The sequence below is a fragment of the Alternaria rosae genome (assembly GCF_020736505.1).
Source record: "Alternaria rosae strain MPI-PUGE-AT-0040 chromosome Unknown BKA58scaffold_6, whole genome shotgun sequence".
Classification (NCBI taxonomy): Eukaryota; Fungi; Ascomycota; class Dothideomycetes; order Pleosporales; family Pleosporaceae; genus Alternaria; species Alternaria rosae.
In genome coordinates, this window is record NW_025763575.1 from 1,705,833 (window position 1) to 1,726,502 (window position 20,670).

The following is a 20,670-nucleotide window of genomic DNA, read 5'->3' on the forward strand; positions in this document are numbered from 1 at the left end:
AGGCTTGATACTGCATGGGATATGAGAAAGCTCATAAATGTTGCCCACGGAACATCTAGGTGGCGCGGGATGGCTACGCAGCCAACGAGCGCGGCCCGCGTGTTTAGTCGTCGCGAGCCGCCATAGGACGGAAATATGGCCGAACAGCAGCGCTCTATCTCCGAAGAGGTTACTTGCACGCATGTATATTGTATCTCGAAGTGTAGGTCGCACATCACGCAGCATGCTAATGCTGCCTTTCGAACATCAGGTGTCGTGGCATGGAGCTGTTCGCCCTTGGCCCTGGCGGTATGACTCGCGGCAAGCTATTCAATGCCTCCTCAACTTCCAGCTCAGACAGAGGTTTAACATTGCAGCCGCTGTTGGCGAAAGTAATGCAGCGGGCAGGAACTGCATAGGACTCAACAGTCATAATGTTCTTCCCCGTATCTTTAGCTGCGCACGCCCCATATCCCCGCCGCTTCTATCCGTCAGCCACTTTGATTGGTCAATCGCTCCGCGCCGACGCTTTGTTACATACGCCCTGCGGTCCCAGATTCATTCGCCAAGCGATATCAGGGAAACAGTCACAACAGCATTGAGTCACATCTCCTATGTATATATAACTATACATACCTGGTGCGACTTTTGATGATACAAACAACTTTGTCCGAACAGCTTGAGTCATGACGTCAAGCTTGAACAACGCCGCCTTGGAGGTCAAGACGAACGGTGGCATCAAGTTCGGAAAAGAGCTAAGGGAGAAAGAGTTCATTTTCGCGAATGGGTTTCTGAACTTGAACCATGGTATGTGTATACACTCTTTTCACAGTCCACGAGCAAATAGCATCGCCCTGTAGTGTCATGGACATGTTTGCTCATATATCTTTGGCGAGATATGTTGTCTAGGCGAAGGCTAACCAGACTCAGGCTCCTTTGGAACCATTCCTCGTACGGTTCGCGACACCATGCGTGCTTTCCAAGATGAATGCGAAGGTCGCCCAGACCCTTTCATCAGATATAAATACCCTGTTGTTCTCGATGAGGCTCGGAAAGCCATGGCAAAGGTACGTTACTCGTCTTGATACCACTGGGCAGTACCGGACTTCTATGCCATATACAACTACCTATGAAGCCTTCAAATACTGCAAGCTCATTCTTCAATTGCTCTTACTAACAATGCTATAGCTGCTCAACACACCTTCCTCAACCCTGGTATTCGTACCCAACGCCAGCACCGGCGTGAACACTGTTCTTCGCAACATTGTCTTCGAACCTGGCGAGCATATCCTCATCTTCAGCACCATTTACGGAGCTTGCGAGAAGACTGTTTCATACATCACCGAGACCACTCCCGCGAGGAGTGTCAAGATTGCGTACACTTATCCCGTAGAAGATGACTGGCTACTGACCGAGTTTGAGAAGAAGGTGAAAGAGGTAGAGAGCAAAGGTGGGAAAGTGAGAATCGCAGTCTTCGATACCGTGGTCAGCGCGCCTGGCGTCAGGATGCCGTTCGAGCGTTTGACGCAGAAGTGCAAAGAGCTTGGCGTCATGAGCTGCATCGACGGGGCCCACGGGGTTGGCCACTTGGAAATCGACTTGGGGGCATTGGACCCAGATTTCTTCGTGAGCAACTGCCACAAGTCAGTCCTGTCTCTCGTCATTGCACATCCGCGTATACTAACCCTGCGCAGATGGCTCCACGTCCCTCGCGGCTGCGCAATCTTCCACGTCGCCCAGCGAAACCAGGACATCATACGCAGCACGCTCCCCACATCCCATGGCTTCACACCCATGGGCGAAAAGGTCGATTCGCCTTTACCAAAATCGGCGTTCGTCAGTCCGGATAAATCGCCCTTTGTTAGCAACTTCGAGTTCGTGGGTACCATCGACAACAGTCCCTACTTGTGCGTACCCGCAGCCTTGAAGTGGCGCGAAACTCTTGGAGGCGAGACTGTCATCATGGACTACTGCCAAACGCTCGCTCGTGAAGCCGGTAAACACGTCGCCAGCATTCTTGGCACTGAAGTCATGGAAAACAGCACTGGCACGCTGGGACAGTGTTGTTTGTCCAATGTTCGCCTGCCGATATCGCCGTCCTTGGCCCAAGACATCGCGACTAAGAACGGCATCGACATGGAAGAAGTCGGGAACATGGTCAGGGACTTCATGGAGAGGCTCAGTTGTGAGGAGTATGGTACCTTCATTATGATGAAGTGGTATGCGGGTGTTTGGTGGACGAGGTTGAGCGGGCAGGTGTACTTGGAGATGGCGGACTTTGAATGGGCTGCTAAGACGCTGAAGGAGATATGTGAGCGGGTGGAGAAGGGCGAGTGGGCTGTGCCGAAGGGGAAGCTCTGAGCTGTGATCTAGATCCTCGCGATTGAAAAGACACATGATGTTGATGGAAAAGTTGCATTAGCAGTGCACATCGTTCATTCGTATCCAGTGTACACTCAATAGCCATGGCCCCCATGCACAACCCCGAGGCGACTCCCAAGATCATCCCTGTTTATACTACCTCTCGTTCTGTATCTTGCAAATGATGTCGGCACGGACCATTAGATCCAAGGTATCGTATAACAGTCTGTCACCTAGACGTATCGCGATTTCTCACGGCACTTGTCGAACACGCCACCGCAGTCCTTGCACTATCCATCAAGTCAGCCCAGCTCATGACACCAAAGTTACAGTATCACATAAAGACGCACCTCATGGCCCTGGTAACGGTACACTTGGCACACATGCTCAACGCAGGTCTGTTTGCAACCGGTCTGTCCCTCGGTATGGCCGTTCTACAACCTCGTCAGTTTAAATCGCAAAGTAACTTCTAACATGCCCTGTCGCTTACCTTAAGGCAGAAGTTGTACCGATCCAAGCAGAAGTCGCAGTTTGCGTCGCGAGCTACGAGCGTGGTGCTGTCGTCTGCGGGAGTTGCGGCTGAGACAATGGTGGCGGCAAGCACGAAGAGGATAGCGAAGGTCCTCATGTCTGGGTCTTTGGTAGTATACTGTGAGTTTCCAAGGAGTCGAAATGGTTGTAGGTCGAGGGTGGGATTGTTGACGTTGAAGATGAGGGGGTGATGGAGATATTGTTGAGTGAGTGTGAGGTGTGACAAGAAGAATGCTGTCGCGCGGGCTGCTAAAGAGTGTAAAGTATGTGCGAAGAGCGATTGCTGCGCTTGATCGGTGGGTGTCAGTAGTTGGAGAGTTGAATGATCAGTCGTTGGCCCGGTGAAGGCGCTTTGCACTGGACCCGAGTGGTGGCGCGTGGCAACGATGCAAACGGTACTGTTGTGACCTCGACGATGTCCGCTTCAATGTCGAGGCTTTCTTGTGTATAAAGACAATCTTTGAATGCGAAGCAGAGACGCCTGCGATGATCATCCGCATGTAGAACAGCGCGCCCTAGCAATTGAACTCGGGGCTTCGTGAATGAATGTCGGCGTGGCGGCCAAGGCTAAGATACAGCCAAATCACTGCAGCAAATCAGTCTGAATCTAGCTCCACTATGATTTTACAACGGGAACATGCTCGCCTCCGCCGAGGCTCGTGTCGTAAGGCGCTTGCAGTCTTGTCAAAAGCCACTGAGAAACCGATCCACTCACCTCTCAAAACGAACTGGGACCTACCCAAACCGGAATACAACTCGATTAGGCCGGGTTGCAAGACCGCGAGACAAAAGAAAGAGGCGATCAAGCCAGCGTCGACTAGAGGCAGTGTCTACTGATCTAGACGGGAGCGCGTGTGTACCGTGTACGACCCAACTAACGGTTACGACCGTGAACTAGACGATAATTGGAGTGAAACTCATGACGGGATACGGGTAACGCGGAAGCCAAAAAAGAATTGCGACAATACTGAATTTTCCATTGTTTTACTTGCTTGAATGTGCTTTTCTATCGCGCTGCTGAGAACATGTAGGGACTCATCGCCGGGATGCTGCTGGGAAGATGGTGCGAGGAGCTAGCTCCATCGCCACCAGAATTATGTACAAGGTGTAAAAGGGAAGGGGTATAGCAGCGAACGTAATCTTCATAGTAGCCTAAATTTCCGATACTAGCTCTTAGAAATAGCGAAGCAATGAACAGAGACACCAAGTCGAATATTAGATGGTGCGGACGCCACGTGCCAACTCAGCGCGTACACGCCTCCTGTATTGGTCACGGTATTGGATGCGACCGTATGTTCCGAATCCAACGGCAAGGAAGAAGAAGAGCGCCCATACTGATGTGACGACCAGACCGATTGGGAAGAAAGCCAAGGCAGTTCCGGGGATGATGAATGGCGCGGCCGATGAGACGGCAGCGGATGCGGATGCTGCTGCTTGGGGGTCTGCGTTGGTGGGAGCGTTGCCTGCTTTGGAGAAGATGCCGTTGACGAATGATGCCTCTTGGGAAGAGAGTGTAGTCTCGACGTCCTGGCCGGTAGCAGGGTTTCGCGCAGCGAGGTCGATTTGTGGGATGAGAAGGGGCTGGAGGGATTCTCTGCAAGTATGTTAGAAACAGAAGTATGAAATATGAAGACGGATACATACTGGGTCATGGCTGAGCCCATCAGGTTCTCATTGATCCTTCCAACATACATGAGGACCTTGAGTTCCGTCATGGTGTTGATGTCCTGTCTCTCCACCAGCATACCCTCACTGACTGGCCAGCTGAGATCCCGCTTGGTGAAGTTGCCTTGCATGTTCTGCACAGTCGCACCGAGGTACGAAAGTGTCATGCTGACATCGGCCGCGGTGACGCCAACCCATGGGTTGATGGGAGCTGATACATTATACATTCGGAGCTCCGCCTGGAAGACACCCGTCTTGTTGTCAAGGAAAGGTAAGTTGTAGCACACGGCGATTCCACTCGGGTTCGACGCTTGGCCGTTAAGGTTGCTGAGCGTGCTCATACATGCTTCCTTTGTCTGTTGCTCCCACTTCGCTTGATCGACACCCGACGCATCACCAGTCGCGGGTGTCAGCGATGCTAGTGGTGCTGTATCGGCAGAGTTGGCATCTTGTCTTTGAGTAAGGGTTGCCATGAGCTCTGCGTCCCTCCGAAGTACCTCCTCCACGTCCTGGCCCGGCTCGAGAAGCGCGTTCACTTGGGGACCCTTGAAGGCAGTTGCGTGTCCAGCAGCAAGCAGAGTGCCTACAAAAGCGCTCTTGAAAAACATGGTCGAGGTAGTATTAGTCGACGCCGGAAAATTAAAGTCGGTAGTGCGAAGGTGGCCGGGCTGCCCAGCAGCTTACGAGAAAGAAAGTGGCGAGCGAAGAAAGAACGACGAAGCAAAAGCTAATCACTGCAGAAAAGAAACGGGCATTAGAAGTGTCATTAGCAAAAGCGAATTAGAAAAGTCGAACACGCGAGCATGAAGAAACGCGGTGTGCGAATCACGGCAGTAGGTGGATCGGACGAGAACGGCTCGCAAATGGCGTGACTCAGGTCGGGCACCAGACTCGAAAAGCAGCACCAAGACTGGCTTGAGGCTCCATAACAGAGTTGAGACGGGCTCTGCTTGAGGCTGTGACGGGTGGCACAAGGCATTTCTATGCGTTGATCCCGAGGCGACTAAGAAGAAGCTTAATTTAGCATAGTAGAGCCGCATTTGGTGGGAGCCAACCAAGCTGTGGCCTGGAGATCGAACCGTTCGGGAGTGGGGACGCACTGGGCATGACGATGCTGAGCCCCTTGAGACAATTGGTGTTGAGGTCTGGAGTCGGGGAACGATGCTAAAACTAGGGGCGCTTCAGGTGTGCGCTAGCAGGGCACGTGATGATATCCTCCGAGCCAATAGCATGCTCTTGTGCCGCTTTTCCCGGCTTTTCGGTTTCACCCTTGAGCCGTGCAGAAGCCGATGTCCTGAGTTTCCCATCGCTCCAGCCTCCGCCGCGCCATCTGTGCATCGCAGAATCTCCTGCGGTGTGGCTTCCGGCGCGTGCTTCCTCAGAAACGGGCGATGTTGACACGGGTAGCGGCCGCTGTCATCTGAGACCTGCAACACTCGCGCTGGTACAGGCGGGTCGCCGGGGCGCAACACCTGGACAACTGTACAACATCGACCGCATCTTCAATACCGCCCAACGGACCCAGCCGCCTCGCTGCTGTCGAAGCACGTCACTCCCGAAGCCACACGGACATTAGTTGTTCCCGGTGCGTGTGCCGAGAAGAGACGGTGAGCTGTGAAACCTCGTGTCCCAACCTCCACCCGGCCAATACCCGAACGCGCATATCCGCGGTATCTACCTTTATGCCAATAGTTGTTCACTGTGTATCAAAGCACACAGGTCCTGCGTCCTGCTTCCGTTGCTCGTCGTGTGGTCTTAGTCCTGCAGCAACTTAGCGGCCTTGTCGCGCAACGCACGCATAGTCAGGCACACTGCCGACCACACTTACTAGGTACGGGACGGATCGCGCGCTCCATATCAGACTGCTCGATGATCTGGCACCATACGGGAAAGTATGGGCTGCGAACATATGCACACGATACGCCTTTGACGACGAAGGCGACTCTGAGGTGGCCACGTTCGCCTGCATACAACTAATCCACATGGGTGCGCTTGTGCCCAGCGTGCATTCGCCCAACACATACACCCACTGACTATGGCCATATATTGTCATCCTCCACTAATGTGTTGCAAAATGCGGGCACTAACTGCCAACACATCAAAAGCCTCTAGACCTCTACTTGGAGCAGCCCTATTTGGGCTTGTCACAGTGTAAGCGGTCGACTCTGCCCGAAGGGTCCCGCTGTACTTCATCTGCAGACCAGGGCACCTGGACCCAAGTCGTCCTTCAAGGCTCTCACGTTTCTCGCTCTGTTACGCTCATTCTCTTTGTTTGTTTTTTTGCACATCGTCACGAGCCCCCACGAGGCAAGTTCACAGTCGCTGCAAACACCTAACATTCCTCGAGGACGCTCTTCGTTGGTCACGCGCCGACCACCTGTACGCAATGCAGCACGCCTCGAACTCGCCATGGCGGACACCTGCGATGCAATATCCCAAACCTCAATACAGTCTACAACACACCATATCCATGGTCAACCTTCGGGACGATGATCAATCGTGGTACAACAATCGCGAGACCGCATCTCCAACAGTCTCGTCCGCCTCGTCAGCCACTAGTCGAAGTACAACGCCCACAACAACGAACAACAACCCGTGGTCAAACGTAATGATCAGCCCAGCTTCCACATATTCCAACAAGTCGTCCGACTCATCGTCGCCCAAGGGCAGCCCAAAACATACCCCGCAATACACAAGCCGATCGACAACGCCCCAGCCCATCGCTCCCCAGCCAATAAGGGTCATTAATCCGGTAGCAGGATTTGCGCCCATGTCACCGCCTCCCTCAGCTTCTGGTGAGTCGTTCCGAAATGGCGATTACCCCGGTTCGCCAATGAATCCATATCGACAACCTGCTGCTCCCTTGGTTCCGTTGGTAAACGGGTACATCAACACATCAATATTGTCTTCACAGGGCCAGTCTCTGTCCGGGTGGTTCTACGAGCTCGTACGGAAGCAGGGATGGGATGCTGGCCTAGTCAAGAAGATATGGCAGTGGACGTTGTCGAACCCCAGGCTCGCAATCCTCTTGTTCGTTTGCGACGATGTTGCCTCGTGGCGTCAGGCTTCCTTCTTTGATCTTCGAGACGAGAGCCTGCCATTTCCAGAGGACCGTCTTCAAGGTATTGTGGGAAATGCACGGAAGGTTGTCGACGAACAATGGCGTGCCACATCCAAGGAACTACCGTTGACGGGAGCACATGTCGACTACACCGCACGTGAAACAGTGCCACTACAGCATATCAGCCTCATTCGATCGTCGCGCAATTCTGAAAAGAGTGTCGACTGGGTTCGGATGCAAGGGAGCAGCGACGATCGTGTGCTAGTGCGAAAGCGCTTCGTCACTGCTCGTTCCTCCCAAAAAGCTGCGCTGTTGGACCAGATTAACAAATTCAAGCAATATGAGCACAAGAATATTGCGAAGTTGCTTTGTTCGTATGCTCAGCCGAGCCACGTCGGTATTGTCATGGAGAAAGCACAATACACTCTGGACGACTTCCTTGCGCTCCCTGGAACCGACCCAAACCGCTCGAAGTTGCTGGTGGACTGGATGGGTGACTTATCGTCCGCTCTTGAATATCTTCATTCGCAGTCCATCTGTCATCGAAGCATCCGACCTCGCAAGATCTTGATTGATGGTGCTCGCATTCTACTTGCTCCATTCGACATTGGGCAGAGCATCGACACATTTAGTCCGACGATGGCGAACTCCCAACGCCTAGACCAACTACACACATACTTCCAGGATCAATCCTACGTCTACGCTGCACCTGAAGCTATTGTCTCACGCGGCAAGAGGATGGCAGACGTATTCTCGCTCGGCTGTGTCTTCTTATCCATGATGACAGTCGCACAAGGCCAGTCGCTATCAGTGTTTGCACAATACCGGGCTGCGAATACCCAGGACGCTTCATACCATGCACATCTCGACCGCGTGGCAAGTTGGCGAAACCGGCTCCACGCTGCCACCACCTCAAACCTTCGAAACGGACTCATCGGATCTGGAAGGAAGCTGAGGCAGCTGAAGGCGGAAGCCGACTGGCTAACCATTATCGAGAAGATGCTGTTACCAGGACCAAAGGAGAGGATCAAGATGCGCTTCGTACTGGCTAGCCTGAACAGCGGTAAGGCCACTGGAGGAAGACGACGTAGCTTGGACGGTGGCGGCTACAGTGGGCAAGCAGCCGCATCGCTCGGCGTCAACGGTGCAACAACCGCGACGCTGGTCGACATTTCGGAGCACCACGCGCCACGCAAGCCGGAGCTAAGCGTCTTCGATGGTTATTTCCAGACGCAGACCCGCAGGTTAGAACCAGCGGGCGGTTGGTAATCGGAAACCTCGGACTTCGAACAGCATGTCAAACATGAAGCTCGCGCTAGGGTGATACTTGGCGAAACATGTTAGACATCGACTTTTGATGGTTATCGGGCAACTAGCATGCCGAAGCCGACGTTGAGTGTGAAACTTGACAGCTCGGAACGAGACGGAGCCCCATCACCCCTCGGATACCACTTACGACCACAATGAGCCGAAGATGCGTATACGATGGCGACGGCCTAGGATTCATCTCTTACTTTCTTCATATCTTGTCCGTACTGGATTTGGGTCGGACCTTTGATACCCCTTCTTGCGACCCCATTTGGATGATTATTTTGGTTGTTTCTTTCTTTTCGTTCTGTTCTCGTTTCGTCGTATCTTCGTTAGCGACGTAGCATCCAGCGAGCATCTAGAGCAATGATCATGAGCTACTTTTACAATAAGAGGAGGGCATCCGCACAGACGTGACTATGGTTTAGGATTTAGCAATGCGCCAGTTCTTGACTTCATCACACATCCATATATCCCTGGTAAATGCAATGGAATTCTATGCTGAACCACCAAATTGAATACGCGTCCGGATGCAGGACGAATCAGTCGCTCGCTCGCGCAATGTATCAAGATGATGTTTCATTTCATAAGAGGAAAGAGCTGGATCAAGAGATACATAAAGAGATTTGCCGAAGATACAGTGTGCTTCTACATTGGCGTCCTTCAAGTTGAGAATGCTTGCATATATCGCAATGTACACAGTGCCGTTACTGAGGGCCTAAATACATTGGAACATTTTCAATGGTGATGTGAAAAGCCTGGCGCCCAGACTGCCATCTTTGCTCTTGCGTCCATCGCGATATCAACAGAGCGATAAAAAGCGACGTAATCGTTGTCATTACATAGTACATAGAGGCTTTCTCATCTATGACACAGGTCCTCATAGCTTTCACTTGGAAGTGTCCCAGTCCTAGTCTTCCGTGGCTCTACACCTGCTGCAGTCTAGAGTCATTGTCTATCACTTTATCAAGCGCATAGACACCGTAACTATAGCCATACCGACAACCTCCAATATTCAGAGCCAAACCTACCCTTGATTCATCCACGATCGCAATGGCAGACTGTACACCTGCACCTCGAAAGCGCGCTACTCCAAAGTATACCGGCGCGGAAGACGCACAAGGTCGGCTTCTAGTCAGCACTTTGTTCGGAGGGAGTCTCCCAGGAGCACAAAACACCAGTAACTAACTTTGATAGATCTCTCTATGTTACGAAGAGGATACCAATACGAAGAGGAACGGGTTTATGGACGCGGTGAGGGAGGCTAAAGGCGCCATGGTCCTGTATGTCGACGCGGACGAATCCTATTTCAGGTACCAACCACGAAGCAAAGGCGCAGTTCTACGAATAACAAGTTCATAGCTACAAGGTCGAAGCTGGCTACCTAGATCCGTTGAAGGAGCTTGTCAACACAGATACCTTTGTCGACTTTGGAGAGTACAAGGAATACAAGGAGACGGCGTAGCCGACTCTACCAACGCTTGACTAGAGCTACAAAGTCGCCTAGATAAGACTTGAATGACGCCTGACTGGGGCTTATCTCTAGGTCTCACTCAGGCCCCGCTCAGGCTCCGCTCAGGCCTCGTTCAGGATTCAACTAGGCACCTATTCAAGAAGTTCGAGCAGGTTAAGCAAGGACGGACGGAACTGAGGGAAGTCAAAGACAGATAATACATCAATTGGGTGTAACATGAAGACTTAACATCTAAACGATGTGAATTTAGTGTAAACAGTGGAGTAGAGTGCTAGCTATGCCAACGTGCTCACTAGCACTTGTGTCGTCATCATTGTCATCAGTTCCTTCCCTTGGAATGTGCCGATATCCCATGATCAAGGAGGGAAAAGCCAGCCCGAACCAAGACATGGCCCTAATCTGAGTCGAAGGCACATTCTTCTGCTATCTAGAGGGAGCAGCAGATGTATCCATGAAAGTGTAGTCAAGTGAGAACGTATTGGAAGTTTGTAATCGAGATGGAGACGTCTCTTGTGCGTGGGCGGGGGTTAGACCGTAGCTCCTTCCCCAAGACACAGACGCGACATCCGTACAGAATCTGACATCATGGACGCTTCGGTAAACAATGGTCACCCACCAAGGCCGCAGTAAGCACTCGGGTACATCAGAAGCTTTCCGTACCTCTTCTCTTCACATCCACTCCCACCGCAAACAAAAGACGTCTCCGCTTCCACCATCCAACACAACCCCACATTTGCTTCCAGCCTCGCCTCGCTTTGCCCATTACTTCGATTTCGGCTATTCACCAGATGGGCGGGGCAATCCTGGGTGATCTCTCCGTCGCGGGCTACACCCGTCGTCACTATCATCTCTCGCCGACCAATGTACGAGTGGCAGAGACCGCCCCCGAGCTGTCCACCATCGATGCTAGGACCCCACCCTCGATAACATCTGAGCGAGACTTTAAGAAGACTCACAGCCGCCTTATTCTTTTCTGATTATACTAGCCTGGAGGACATCTCGCCAGCAGAGCACACCGAGCATCACCATAGTGACAGGCCAGACAATGTCCGCGTGGTAGGACAAAGACCCAACTAAGTGCAAGTATCGACGGCGTACCGAGGTCTTTGTATACTCGGAGAAAACTTCGGCACGCATGGGAATATAAGAAATTGATGACGGCTTCGAAGCATGTAGACTGGCTATGCCTATGATACAGAGCTCGTTCTGTTCGCCCTACTCTGTCATGGATGTGCTGATAGTGACGGCCAACTTTGATCAGTTGTACCTTCAACATGACAATGTGTACTGAAGCTTACATTGCGCACTATCTTTCCGCTTGTTGCCTGAAATCATATTGAATACCTCCAGGCTGACAGATCAGTCCCGAGATGTCAGTTACTACAGCCAAGATTGAAGACTGATACTTAAGAATTTCATCACCCGATGCCAACAGGAACATCGAGGACATCATGTATTATGAGGAAGTCCATTCGCGTGTGTAGTAATAACGGTTTATACAGATCTATCCTACAGACGCGAAGCTGCCCACTCCGTCCACACCAGCCAAGCTAGCTATGCAAATCAAGTAGCAGTCACACCCATGCAACGCAGCGGATATTCAAAATGCCTATTCGCGAAAGCACAGCACACTAGAAGACACCGTCTATCCAGCATGTTCCACAATCTCACTAACAAGCTTACCATCCTTGACATAGCTCCTGATCTGCTCCGGCAACGGGTTCTCAGCGTAGTCATCTTCGGTCGGCAGGTTGATGTTGATACTACTGCACTTGCTTGTGAAGACCTCGGTTGCTAGCGAGTCTTTGGAGAGGTATACGGTTGCGCCGTCGACTTGGTCGAGGAGGATGGTGGGGAGGGTGCCGAGGACTTGGAGCGCAAAGTTGGGGCACTTGATGACGTCTACGGAGCTGACTAGCGAGTCGATGATGAGGGATGTGCGGGAGGAGTTGTCGAGTGAGAGGGCGTTGGCTTTGCCGTTGATGCGGATGGTGGTGTTTTTGCAGCGCGAGATGAGGATCGAGTGGTTGATTTCGGCGTCGATTTCGAGGGTCTCACCTGGGGAATCGAAGTTGTCCTACAAATGTGTTAGTAGTGAAGCTTCCTTTTTCCCCAAAGATACATACTATTATCCACTTGTTTCCGTCCAACTCCTTCTTTGGTGGCTTCTTAGTCCGCATGCTCTCCGGCTTCTTCGCCTTGGGCGGCGCAGGGCTCTTACTCCTGAGGCTGCTGTTGCTATCGCTCCGTGTAGGGACGGATGCGCCTGCTCGTAATGATGGGTTCTTATGCGTCATTTGGCTGGGGTCGACCTTCTTCAGGCCCTTTGTGACATCTGAGCCCTTATTGAGATCGCCAAAGACAGCGTTCATGTCGGGCGCAGCCTTCTTGGCCACTGGTGCGGCACCTGGTGGTGGCGGTGGGCCTGGTGGTGGAGGAGGGCCAGGTGGTGCTGGAACACCCCCTGCTGGAGGAGCGGGTGGTGGTGAAGGAATGTTGGATGCGCCGGAGAGCGGTGCTGAGGAGATTTCCTTTGCGGCGTCTTTGGCGTCGATGCCGTTGCTGTTCCAGGCTACACCTGTAGCGTGGTGCTTCTTTGCGTATTCGGCGAGAGCTTTGAACAGTCTGTAGTAGGCCTGCACCCACTTGACATGCACTTCACCGTCGGGCCTGTATCTGTTAGCACTGCTCCAGCATGAATGATAGAACGCCTTACTTGTCCCGGTATTCCTTAAGCACTTTGTTGCCGTACATCTGCGCTCCGCCGAACAGCTCGTTGATGTGCTCATGGGGCTTCATGCCTCCGCCCTGGCCAATTGTCACCCATCCAAGTGAGCCAACACCATCGGCGACCATGGAAACGGAGTCCTTGAGCGCAGGGTCTCGGTTGCTCTGTCGGAACTCGTCCGTCTTCTCCATGCTCGCCTGCAGGTCCTTGAGCAGCTCCATGAGAGTGCGGTCATCGGGCTTCTTGGCCTTGTTCGCGATGAAGAGGAACTGGCGCTGGGCAGCAAATGCGCCCTCGACTGCTTTCGACTGGCCCTCAATGACGCTTCCCAGCTTTCCGCTCAAGTCCAGCCAGTTCTTAAGGTCCGAGCTGACGAGCTCATCGAATGCCTCAATCGCCGGTGGTGCGCTTTCTGCGACGAGTTTGGGGGTGCTAGCACTTGTGCTGACGGCGGTCACGCCTGGAGTAGCCTCGGTTGACGCTCCATTGAGGCTGGCAGCTCCATCGCCGCTACTGGGGAGAGACGTGCTCGCGATGTCTTCGAGACGCGAGGTGGCAGCTTCGAGCCTACGGACCATAGACGTCAGTACATTGTCTGCTGCGAGGTGGATTTGCCCCTGTCGACCGAGGATGTGCGCTTGTTCGGGCTTGGGAGCCATTGTGGGGTCGTCTCATAGAGTGTGCGAGATGCGCGGAGTGTTGTAGGATGATAGGTTCGGGTGCTAGTGGGTGATAGTCACGGACGGAAGGTACTTACCGCTTGATCAGCGTCGTCAGGTTATTCATGTTGTTCGCCATGTGGAGAAGGCACGTCGCAGCGTTTGCAAGGTAGGACAGGTATCTTGGATGCTCGGGGAAGGGGCAGCTGCGGCACGCTGCAGCTCGTGCGACGCCGTTTGGTTGGTTCGGAGTAGAGAGAGGCTGTGATCCAGCAACACAAACTCTCGGTGACAGGAATAAGAGGACTGTCGGAGATATTTAATTGGAAAAGCACAATTGCAGGCAGAACCTCAGGGTCAGCTCTCCCCGGCGCATGGCCACGGCTGCCCACGTTGCGCTAGCCGTCTGCAGCCAAGCCTGGTCCGTTCGAGACATGCACGTCAGCGGCAGACTATCAACCTTGCGATCTACACCAGGCGACATGGAAACGTCCAACATGGCCGACGCAGGAGACCACAGTTATGGCAAGATCGACTTTTGCACGCTGGGGATGTTCATCATCGGTATGCATCAAGTCTTAATTAACGCATTCTAGCCACTGAACTTTGTCAAGATGAGATTGAGTTTCCCCCACCAAAGCTGCCAGTCAAAGACATCGTTGGTGGAGCTGGATCATACTCCGCATTGGGCGCACGCATCTTCTCTCCACCGCCACAATCAGAGTCTGTGGGTTGGATTATAGACTGCGGGTCTGATTTTCCACCTGAGCTGCGCGACTTTATTGCGCGATGGAAGACTGGTGCACTGATTCGCGAGACGCCTTATCGATTGACTACACGAGGTTGGAATGGATACACTGGTGAAAACGAGCATCGAGGTGAGTGTCGGTGTCTCGTTTGTGAGTGACCACATGTCTAATCACTCTGACGAAGCTTTCCGATACTTGACGCCTAAGCTACGCGTGGATCATGAGGATCTGAGGAATACAGACCTCTTGTTGTCCAAGTCGTTTCACCTGATCTGTTCCCCGTTGCGTTGCATCGACCTGGTTGAGAACATCATCGCATTGCGCAATCAACATCCTAACTCGGCTCGAATTCCTCACCCGATATTCATCTGGGAGCCTGTTCCTGACCTGTGCACAACTGAGGAGTACGATAATTGCCTGAAAGCGCTGAAGCATGTCGATGTCGTCAGTCCAAACCACGGGGAACTTGGCGGCTTCTTCGGCAGGAACACAGATGGAACGGATCACGTAGATTTCCGAACAATTGAAGAGCTATGCGGTCAGTGGCTAAACAGTGGTGTTGGCAATGGCAATGGTGGGGTCGTCGTGCGCTGTGGGAAAGATGGTTGCCTGGTGATGCGCAAAGGGCTGGGCGCAGGGCTGCGCAAATGGATGCCTGCGTACCACCAGTCAGCAGAGAAGGTGGAAGATCCTACAGGAGGAGGCAACAGCTTTCTCGGCGGACTGGCGGTCGGCCTGGTCCGGGTACCAGGGTATCTCGAGGAGGCTGCAATTTGGGGATCCATTTCGGCGAGCTTCGCCATTGAGCAAGTTGGTATGCCCATTCTCTCACAGTCAGCAGACGGGGAGACGTGGAACGGAGTTCGTGTCGAAGATAGGCTTTCAGATTTCAGGCAGCGCCTGGCTAGTTATGTACAGCCATAGTCGCGGTCGCTGTTTCCTCCTCCCCACTCATAACCAATCTAACCCTCAAGAGTCTTCTCGATGATGCTCTGATCTTGTTTCCGCTCATGTTCCCGGATCTGTTTGGTCCAGCTGTGTAGTTGTTAGCTTCCAGGTCTGAATTCAGAATATCCGCGTAGGTCGTACTATCGGCTGGGGAAGAATCGGTGGCGTTCGGGCATCTTGTCGCGATATTCGCGGTTTGCGCTGAGCATCCAGGCCATGCCGACGATGCTGCCGAGGGCGAGGCCTACGACGGCCGTGTTGGCTTTCCAGTTGGCGGGTTGGGCGTACCAACCACCGGCCGGCGACCAGACGTGCTTGGGGTATCTAGTCAACGTCAACTCGGCACTGACAAGCGATTGGCAGGCTGCTCATACGGGATCTTTCCTCCTCCGCCCATTGTAAAGGTGGTTGTGCGGGTTCGTGGGGTTGCTGTTGCGGAGCTGCCCTGAGGTCGCTGTCGCATGGGAGGGCTAGCACGGGCCCTGAAGCTTGGCGGAAATTCTTTGGCAGTCGCGATCATGACCTGTGTGAACACACGACCGGCCAATTGCTGCTGCTGCCGACCCCGCCTCTCCTGCTTCTGCTGCCGCCTTCTCCTACATTTTGTCTTAATGAAGCGGATACCCATATCGAGATGCGCCTCGCAATTGCTGGGTGCACCCTCGCCACGCCGGCCCTCGTGCCCATACACAGCGGCAAAGAACGTGCGGAGAGGTATTATACCTCATAGCCACCGGATACAGGCTCGGTTTCAAAGTACAGTAGCACTTCCGGACGACGGTGAATTGGAACTCGAGATTGCCGCAAATTCTCCCACACCGTCAACATCCAGACCAAGAAAGCGTCTTCCACTCGAGAGCCTTCCATCTCCACATCCCAGCGCCGCCGAACGTTCGACAAAATTATATGCCCTACGGAGTCGATTATCCCTACCGCCTCGCTTCCCCCTCCAGGTTCTCGCACGAACCCTCATCCACCCCTCCGCCGACTCAAACCCCGCCTTCAATAATGCCTCGCTATCGATACTCGGACGCCAGCTGCTTGGCTACTACACCTCCGAGTGGCTTCTGTGCAACTACCCACGTCTGCCAATGGACGTCGTCTTCGCCGCAGTAGAAGCATACATTGGACCGAGAGCGTTGACTACAATTGCAAGCGAATGGGGCATTGAGGCGGCGGCGGAGCCAGGTGGTGAAGTCGACCCTGGCTTATTACAATTCAAGAGGATACAATCGGGCGATGCTCTCCCAGCAGATTTGAGGCGGCAAGCACCCTGGAAGTGGAATGTTACCACCACACACAAGATCATGAAGACCGACGAATTTGGCTCCGACAGTGCTGCACCCAGTCCACACGCGCTACAGAGTACGCCAGTACCACTGGAAGAGGCAGCTCAGTCCTTTGTCCGGGCCCTCATCGGCGCATTGCACGTACATCTTGGCTCCCCACTTGTCAAGCGCTTCTTCCGTGACCACTTCCTCAGCCGACATCTCGATATCAGCACAATCTTCGACTTCCGAATGCCGACACGCGATCTTTCACGGTTATGCGCACGAGAAGGTTTCGAGCCACCGGTCGCCCGATTGATCTCAGAAACCGGTCGTCTGAGCAGACATCCTGTCTTCGTGGTTGGCGTGTACAGCGGAAAGGACAAGCTAGGAGAGGGATCAGGCAGCTCATTAGACGAGGCCAAGACAAGAGCAGCGGCAGCAGCATTGAAGGCATGGTACCTATACAAGCCGGTCGAGGTCACCGTCCCAAGCAGCATGGAAGGCGAGTTGGATACAAGCAAATGGCGGCCGAACCATGTCGACCACGGAGAGGTCATTGTGTAAGATACGCGGCATCAACCACACTTTTGGAGTTGTAGGGGATCTACTTTTGGCATGCATGGCATGGACGGACGGCATACTCTTCGCTTGTACAGATTCATGATAGCGCAGGGGGTAGGAAAAAGAACTGTGCCGCAAGAGGGCCGGAGAGGAGGGGAAGGTTTACCCCACGTTTCGCTACGTCAAGGGTTCAAGTCTGCGCACCCTGAGAGCACTGCGCATGTATCATATGTGACATGAGGATACCATGATGATCCGCAATGTGTATAACATAAAAGAAACGTTGCATCACAATACCCATTACTTGTTTTTCCGGTTGTGATTCAGGGCTGGAATGTGATGACCTGTGACTTTCACCTAAGAATCGTTCAGCTCAAACTATGCTTTTTGGAGGGTGGAGCACGGATCACGAGACGTCAGACGGGCGACCGTCACGTATTCAACTAATTCTACGTTGGTGACTTTCAACTGAAAATAGCTGCAATTGCATCGTCACAGGACCTGCGCGAAGGGAACAACAGAGCTCACAATCCAGCTTCTCTAATGTGTCTCTCGCATTCCGGAGTGGTTTCTATCCTGGTAGATGCCATATGTCTGTTTGGGTTGTTCGAGTGGTAATTTCGATGTGGTTTCAACGGTAGCGAAGGCAGCTGAACCATCAGTGTGCTGGTAGATAGCGATTATCTAGGCACTGCAGGGTTGCAGGGTCGGTAGAGGCGCGCATACTTGCACCTCCTCACGTGCAGCACACATAAGGCCCAACACTTCCACGTTGGTTGCGGAGAAGTAGGAACCCTCCTCTGGCAACACAGCATTGTCCATCAAACATGCCACCAAAGCGCACTGCAAGCGCTCATCATGAGCCGTCCACTGAGGCCTCTGTACGAGCGCACAGGAAGATCAGAATTGAACCCGAAGACCCGCCGCCTGATCCCGTTCCCAATGGATTGAGAGCAGCCAAATCAGAGGTTACCAGGTACATTGAAGCAATGGAACGAGTGACTTGATGTGCATTGGAAGATTGGTGTTCCTCGCGGCGACCCCGAAAACATCATTCGCGAAATTAATGTTTATCATATCAAAAATAAAATAAAAAATGGAGCGCGATGCACAAGTCAGTGGAGCATTCGCGTCGCTCAAAAAGACGTTGGAAGAAGGCAAGCCCGCCCCGGGCATATACGATCCTTACGTTAGCCACGGTAAGTGGAGTCTTTTCTCAAGCGAAGTCTTTACGGAATACCTGCTCTGGAACATCGATAATATGAACTTCAAAAACTTTTGCGTGAGTCAGTGGATCGAGTTTCATGATCCTGAAGCAGAAGTGGACCTCATGGACTGCCACTGTCAACGCCCGGAAACTTTTGGCACCATCGTCGGACCCAGACATATCAAAGGAGAGATCAAACCGTTTGACTGGCCGCAGGAGGCTTTACTAGAACCCATCGTCGTGCGAACATCGAGCCGGTGTCGGGAAGTCAAGATGTGGTTCGCAGGAAATGGGTACATGAGGATGCAATACGATATGGGTAGTGTAGATGAGCTCGCAAATGGACAAGCGTCAACAGTGACTTGGAATGCGATACAAATGACGAAGGAACACAAGGAGCGTGAACACAAAGAGTTCATGGTCCGTAGGAAGAAGCAGGAGGAAGAAATTCGGGTCAAACAAGCGGAAGAAATGAGGAGACGGAAGATAGAAGAAGAGAAAGCAAGGGAGCAAAAGAAGGAAGATCATACGCTTTGGGTAAAGAAGAATCAGAGGAGACTGAAGTTGAGGCAGAAATACGAAGATGGCCATATTAATAGTTCAGAGCTGGAGCTGAGCACCGAGGAAGAAAATGGCGAAGGCGCCACTGATGCGGAAGAAAGTCGCCCCTCTGCGTCCCCTGAGCCGTGGGATTCGTCAACGGGTGAGGAGGATTGAACCGAGTCGGAAGAGGAAGAGGAAGAGTCAGAAGAAGAGTCGCAACAGGAAGAAGATGATTCAGATGAACTCGAGTCCCAACCGTCAAGATATTAGCGGAATATCGATTGTCTATCTCATTTGGAGCATTGTTTCTACAGTACCACTAGTATTATCACATCATGAGGTACTCGCAGTATTTTCAGGCGTTAGTATGTCGATGTATATGACGGGGTGGACTTCCAAGACACTTCTGCCTATGGTCAAGTGAAGAAGCGCAGAACATGTCTCCTCCCGCGTGTTACATTAGAATGTTTCTAGGCCTATGTGCAGACGAAGAGGATGATTCGAACAGCGTGATATGTTTCCGATCGGCAGCCGAGTCAGATCAGACGGCTCCTTGCTGCATGACTTTTGTTTGTTGGTTCCTCGCTCGCTTCCTGCCCCGGTTATCCGCGCTCAGAATCGGAATATCCTTCCAATCTCCATGACCGATATTGAGTCCGAGGTCGTTGAAGAGGTGTCGGATATGGTCGTAGCACTCGAGGCTCCGGTCTGACCAATTCTCGTAGGCTGCCTTACGGAGGAAAGGATCTACCATGCACAATTCTCAGGGACAGCTGACCTGAAGGTCTATGATATGCCTAAGCACGAGATCGCAAGTGTCGCACCGCTGGTTCAAGACCATCGACCAGAAGGGAGGGACATCGGAGACGATGGAATTCTCGGCAAGCCGGCTGAGAGATGTTAGTTATACTGAGCAATCCCACATGCTGAACCGGAATTGAACACTTACCGAATGTCCACAATGCTCATAACAGTGCTGTAGTGAGATGCGACTATGTCTATCGTGAAGTAGTCCTGGTACACGTTCAGACGATCGGCCTTGGCCTATTTCATAAAAGGGACCATCTTAGCCTGTTCGCACTCAAGCGGTGACTCCCAGTGCTGACCACCATTGGGTGGGTCAAGGTTGAAGACTGGGGGCGCGTCTTTCGTCTCCCGGTAGAGATCGCGAGCGCGCTCCACCCGCTTCTTGTGCAAACTGTGGGCAGCAGCAGCAGCAGCAATGGCGGAGCGACTTTGAGCAAGGGAGTAGCTTAATCAATCATGGTAAATCCTTCCCTGTTGCCTACTACAGCAATATTTTTCAAAGTATTGCATGCATACATATATAGCCTAGACGGCTACAATAGTCTAGAAGCGCTAAACTTTCGTAATGAAACGTTGATGTAGACGCCAGGATAGCGCGTGGCTCTCTAATTTTTGAGACGCGAGACGCGTATCGACCCAGCACAGGCCGTTCTTGGCTGACGTCGACTATCACATTAAATCCCCGACCCCCCAAAAGCCTCACCACATGTTCCATCTCCACACAGCCCAGCGTCGCCCCTCGCACTGCCAAATGCCAAGCATTACTCGCTGCTAAAGCAGCGAATGAATAACTATGAGTTTCGTGGACGTGAGGTACG

General features: G+C 52.6%; 9 protein-coding genes across 9 annotated transcripts; 5 read left to right on the forward strand and 4 right to left on the reverse strand.

The window, feature by feature from the left end:
* Positions 1-539: 539 nt before the first annotated feature.
* BKA58DRAFT_197031 (pyridoxal phosphate-dependent transferase) lies at positions 540-2,413 on the forward strand. Its single transcript, XM_046165744.1, has 4 exons — positions 540-786; positions 910-1,046; positions 1,168-1,622; positions 1,674-2,413. The coding sequence occupies exons 1-4, from the start codon at positions 666-668 to the stop codon at positions 2,338-2,340; spliced, it is 1,380 nt and encodes a 459-aa protein (XP_046024461.1). The 5' UTR covers positions 540-665; the 3' UTR covers positions 2,341-2,413.
* A 160-nt stretch (positions 2,414-2,573) lies between these two features.
* On the reverse strand, positions 2,574-2,968 carry BKA58DRAFT_441007 (uncharacterized protein; the record flags this gene model as incomplete). The annotated part of the gene is made up of 3 exons (XM_046173791.1): positions 2,574-2,630; positions 2,691-2,774; positions 2,831-2,968. 3 exons carry the CDS (start codon positions 2,966-2,968, stop codon positions 2,574-2,576), a joined length of 279 nt encoding a protein of 92 aa, XP_046024462.1.
* Positions 2,969-3,829: 861 nt separating this feature from the next.
* On the reverse strand, positions 3,830-5,405 carry BKA58DRAFT_197058 (uncharacterized protein). Its single transcript, XM_046165745.1, has 2 exons — positions 4,516-5,405; positions 3,830-4,465 (listed from the first exon to the last, which is right to left on the reverse strand). The coding sequence occupies exons 1-2, from the start codon at positions 5,142-5,144 to the stop codon at positions 4,087-4,089; spliced, it is 1,008 nt and encodes a 335-aa protein (XP_046024463.1). The 5' UTR covers positions 5,145-5,405; the 3' UTR covers positions 3,830-4,086.
* A 1,351-nt stretch (positions 5,406-6,756) lies between these two features.
* BKA58DRAFT_197061 (kinase-like domain-containing protein) lies at positions 6,757-9,127 on the forward strand. Its single transcript, XM_046165746.1, has one exon. The coding sequence runs from the start codon at positions 6,923-6,925 to the stop codon at positions 8,864-8,866; it is 1,944 nt and encodes a 647-aa protein (XP_046024464.1). The 5' UTR covers positions 6,757-6,922; the 3' UTR covers positions 8,867-9,127.
* A 2,897-nt stretch (positions 9,128-12,024) lies between these two features.
* On the reverse strand, positions 12,025-13,766 carry BKA58DRAFT_412297 (adenylate cyclase associated N terminal-domain-containing protein; the record flags this gene model as incomplete). Its single annotated transcript, XM_046172346.1, has 3 exons — positions 12,025-12,456; positions 12,506-13,049; positions 13,096-13,766. The coding sequence occupies 3 exons, from the start codon at positions 13,764-13,766 to the stop codon at positions 12,025-12,027; spliced, it is 1,647 nt and encodes a 548-aa protein (XP_046024465.1).
* Positions 13,767-14,220: 454 nt separating this feature from the next.
* On the forward strand, positions 14,221-15,899 carry BKA58DRAFT_387172 (Ribokinase-like protein). The gene is made up of 3 exons (XM_046170532.1): positions 14,221-14,330; positions 14,381-14,644; positions 14,700-15,899. Exons 1-3 carry the CDS (start codon positions 14,249-14,251, stop codon positions 15,437-15,439), a joined length of 1,086 nt encoding a protein of 361 aa, XP_046024466.1. The 5' UTR covers positions 14,221-14,248; the 3' UTR covers positions 15,440-15,899.
* BKA58DRAFT_459426 (uncharacterized protein) lies at positions 15,478-15,926 on the reverse strand (the record flags this gene model as incomplete). Its single annotated transcript, XM_046174715.1, has 3 exons — positions 15,478-15,550; positions 15,605-15,787; positions 15,838-15,926. 3 exons carry the CDS (start codon positions 15,924-15,926, stop codon positions 15,478-15,480), a joined length of 345 nt encoding a protein of 114 aa, XP_046024467.1.
* A 74-nt stretch (positions 15,927-16,000) lies between these two features.
* BKA58DRAFT_387178 (ribonuclease III domain-containing protein) lies at positions 16,001-17,610 on the forward strand. Its single transcript, XM_046170533.1, has one exon. It carries the CDS (start codon positions 16,075-16,077, stop codon positions 17,296-17,298), a length of 1,224 nt encoding a protein of 407 aa, XP_046024468.1. The 5' UTR covers positions 16,001-16,074; the 3' UTR covers positions 17,299-17,610.
* A 781-nt stretch (positions 17,611-18,391) lies between these two features.
* BKA58DRAFT_421835 (uncharacterized protein) lies at positions 18,392-19,219 on the forward strand (the record flags this gene model as incomplete). The annotated part of the gene is made up of 1 exon (XM_046172801.1): positions 18,392-19,219. One exon carries the CDS (start codon positions 18,392-18,394, stop codon positions 19,217-19,219), a length of 828 nt encoding a protein of 275 aa, XP_046024469.1.
* Between the last annotated feature and the right edge of the window lie 1,451 nt (positions 19,220-20,670).

Excerpts from the sequence above, each read along its gene's own strand:
- BKA58DRAFT_387172 (XM_046170532.1), top strand. The coding sequence starts at position 14,249 with ATGGAAACGTCCAACATGGCCGACGCAGGAGACCACAGTTATGGCAAG. Across the intron at positions 14,331-14,380 it reads GCTGGGGATGTTCATCATCG|ATGAGATTGAGTTTCCCCCA; the intron begins GTATGCATCAAG and ends AACTTTGTCAAG. Across the intron at positions 14,645-14,699 it reads TGGTGAAAACGAGCATCGAG|CTTTCCGATACTTGACGCCT; the intron begins GTGAGTGTCGGT and ends ACTCTGACGAAG.
- BKA58DRAFT_197031 (XM_046165744.1), top strand. The coding sequence starts at position 666 with ATGACGTCAAGCTTGAACAACGCCGCCTTGGAGGTCAAGACGAACGGT. Across the intron at positions 787-909 it reads GTTTCTGAACTTGAACCATG|GCTCCTTTGGAACCATTCCT; the intron begins GTATGTGTATAC and ends AACCAGACTCAG. Across the intron at positions 1,047-1,167 it reads CTCGGAAAGCCATGGCAAAG|CTGCTCAACACACCTTCCTC; the intron begins GTACGTTACTCG and ends ACAATGCTATAG.
- BKA58DRAFT_197061 (XM_046165746.1), top strand. The coding sequence starts at position 6,923 with ATGCAGCACGCCTCGAACTCGCCATGGCGGACACCTGCGATGCAATAT.
- BKA58DRAFT_387178 (XM_046170533.1), top strand. The coding sequence starts at position 16,075 with ATGAAGCGGATACCCATATCGAGATGCGCCTCGCAATTGCTGGGTGCA.
- BKA58DRAFT_197058 (XM_046165745.1), bottom strand. The coding sequence starts at position 5,144 with ATGTTTTTCAAGAGCGCTTTTGTAGGCACTCTGCTTGCTGCTGGACAC. Across the intron at positions 4,466-4,515 it reads ATGGGCTCAGCCATGACCCA|AGAATCCCTCCAGCCCCTTC; the intron begins GTATGTATCCGT and ends ACATACTTGCAG.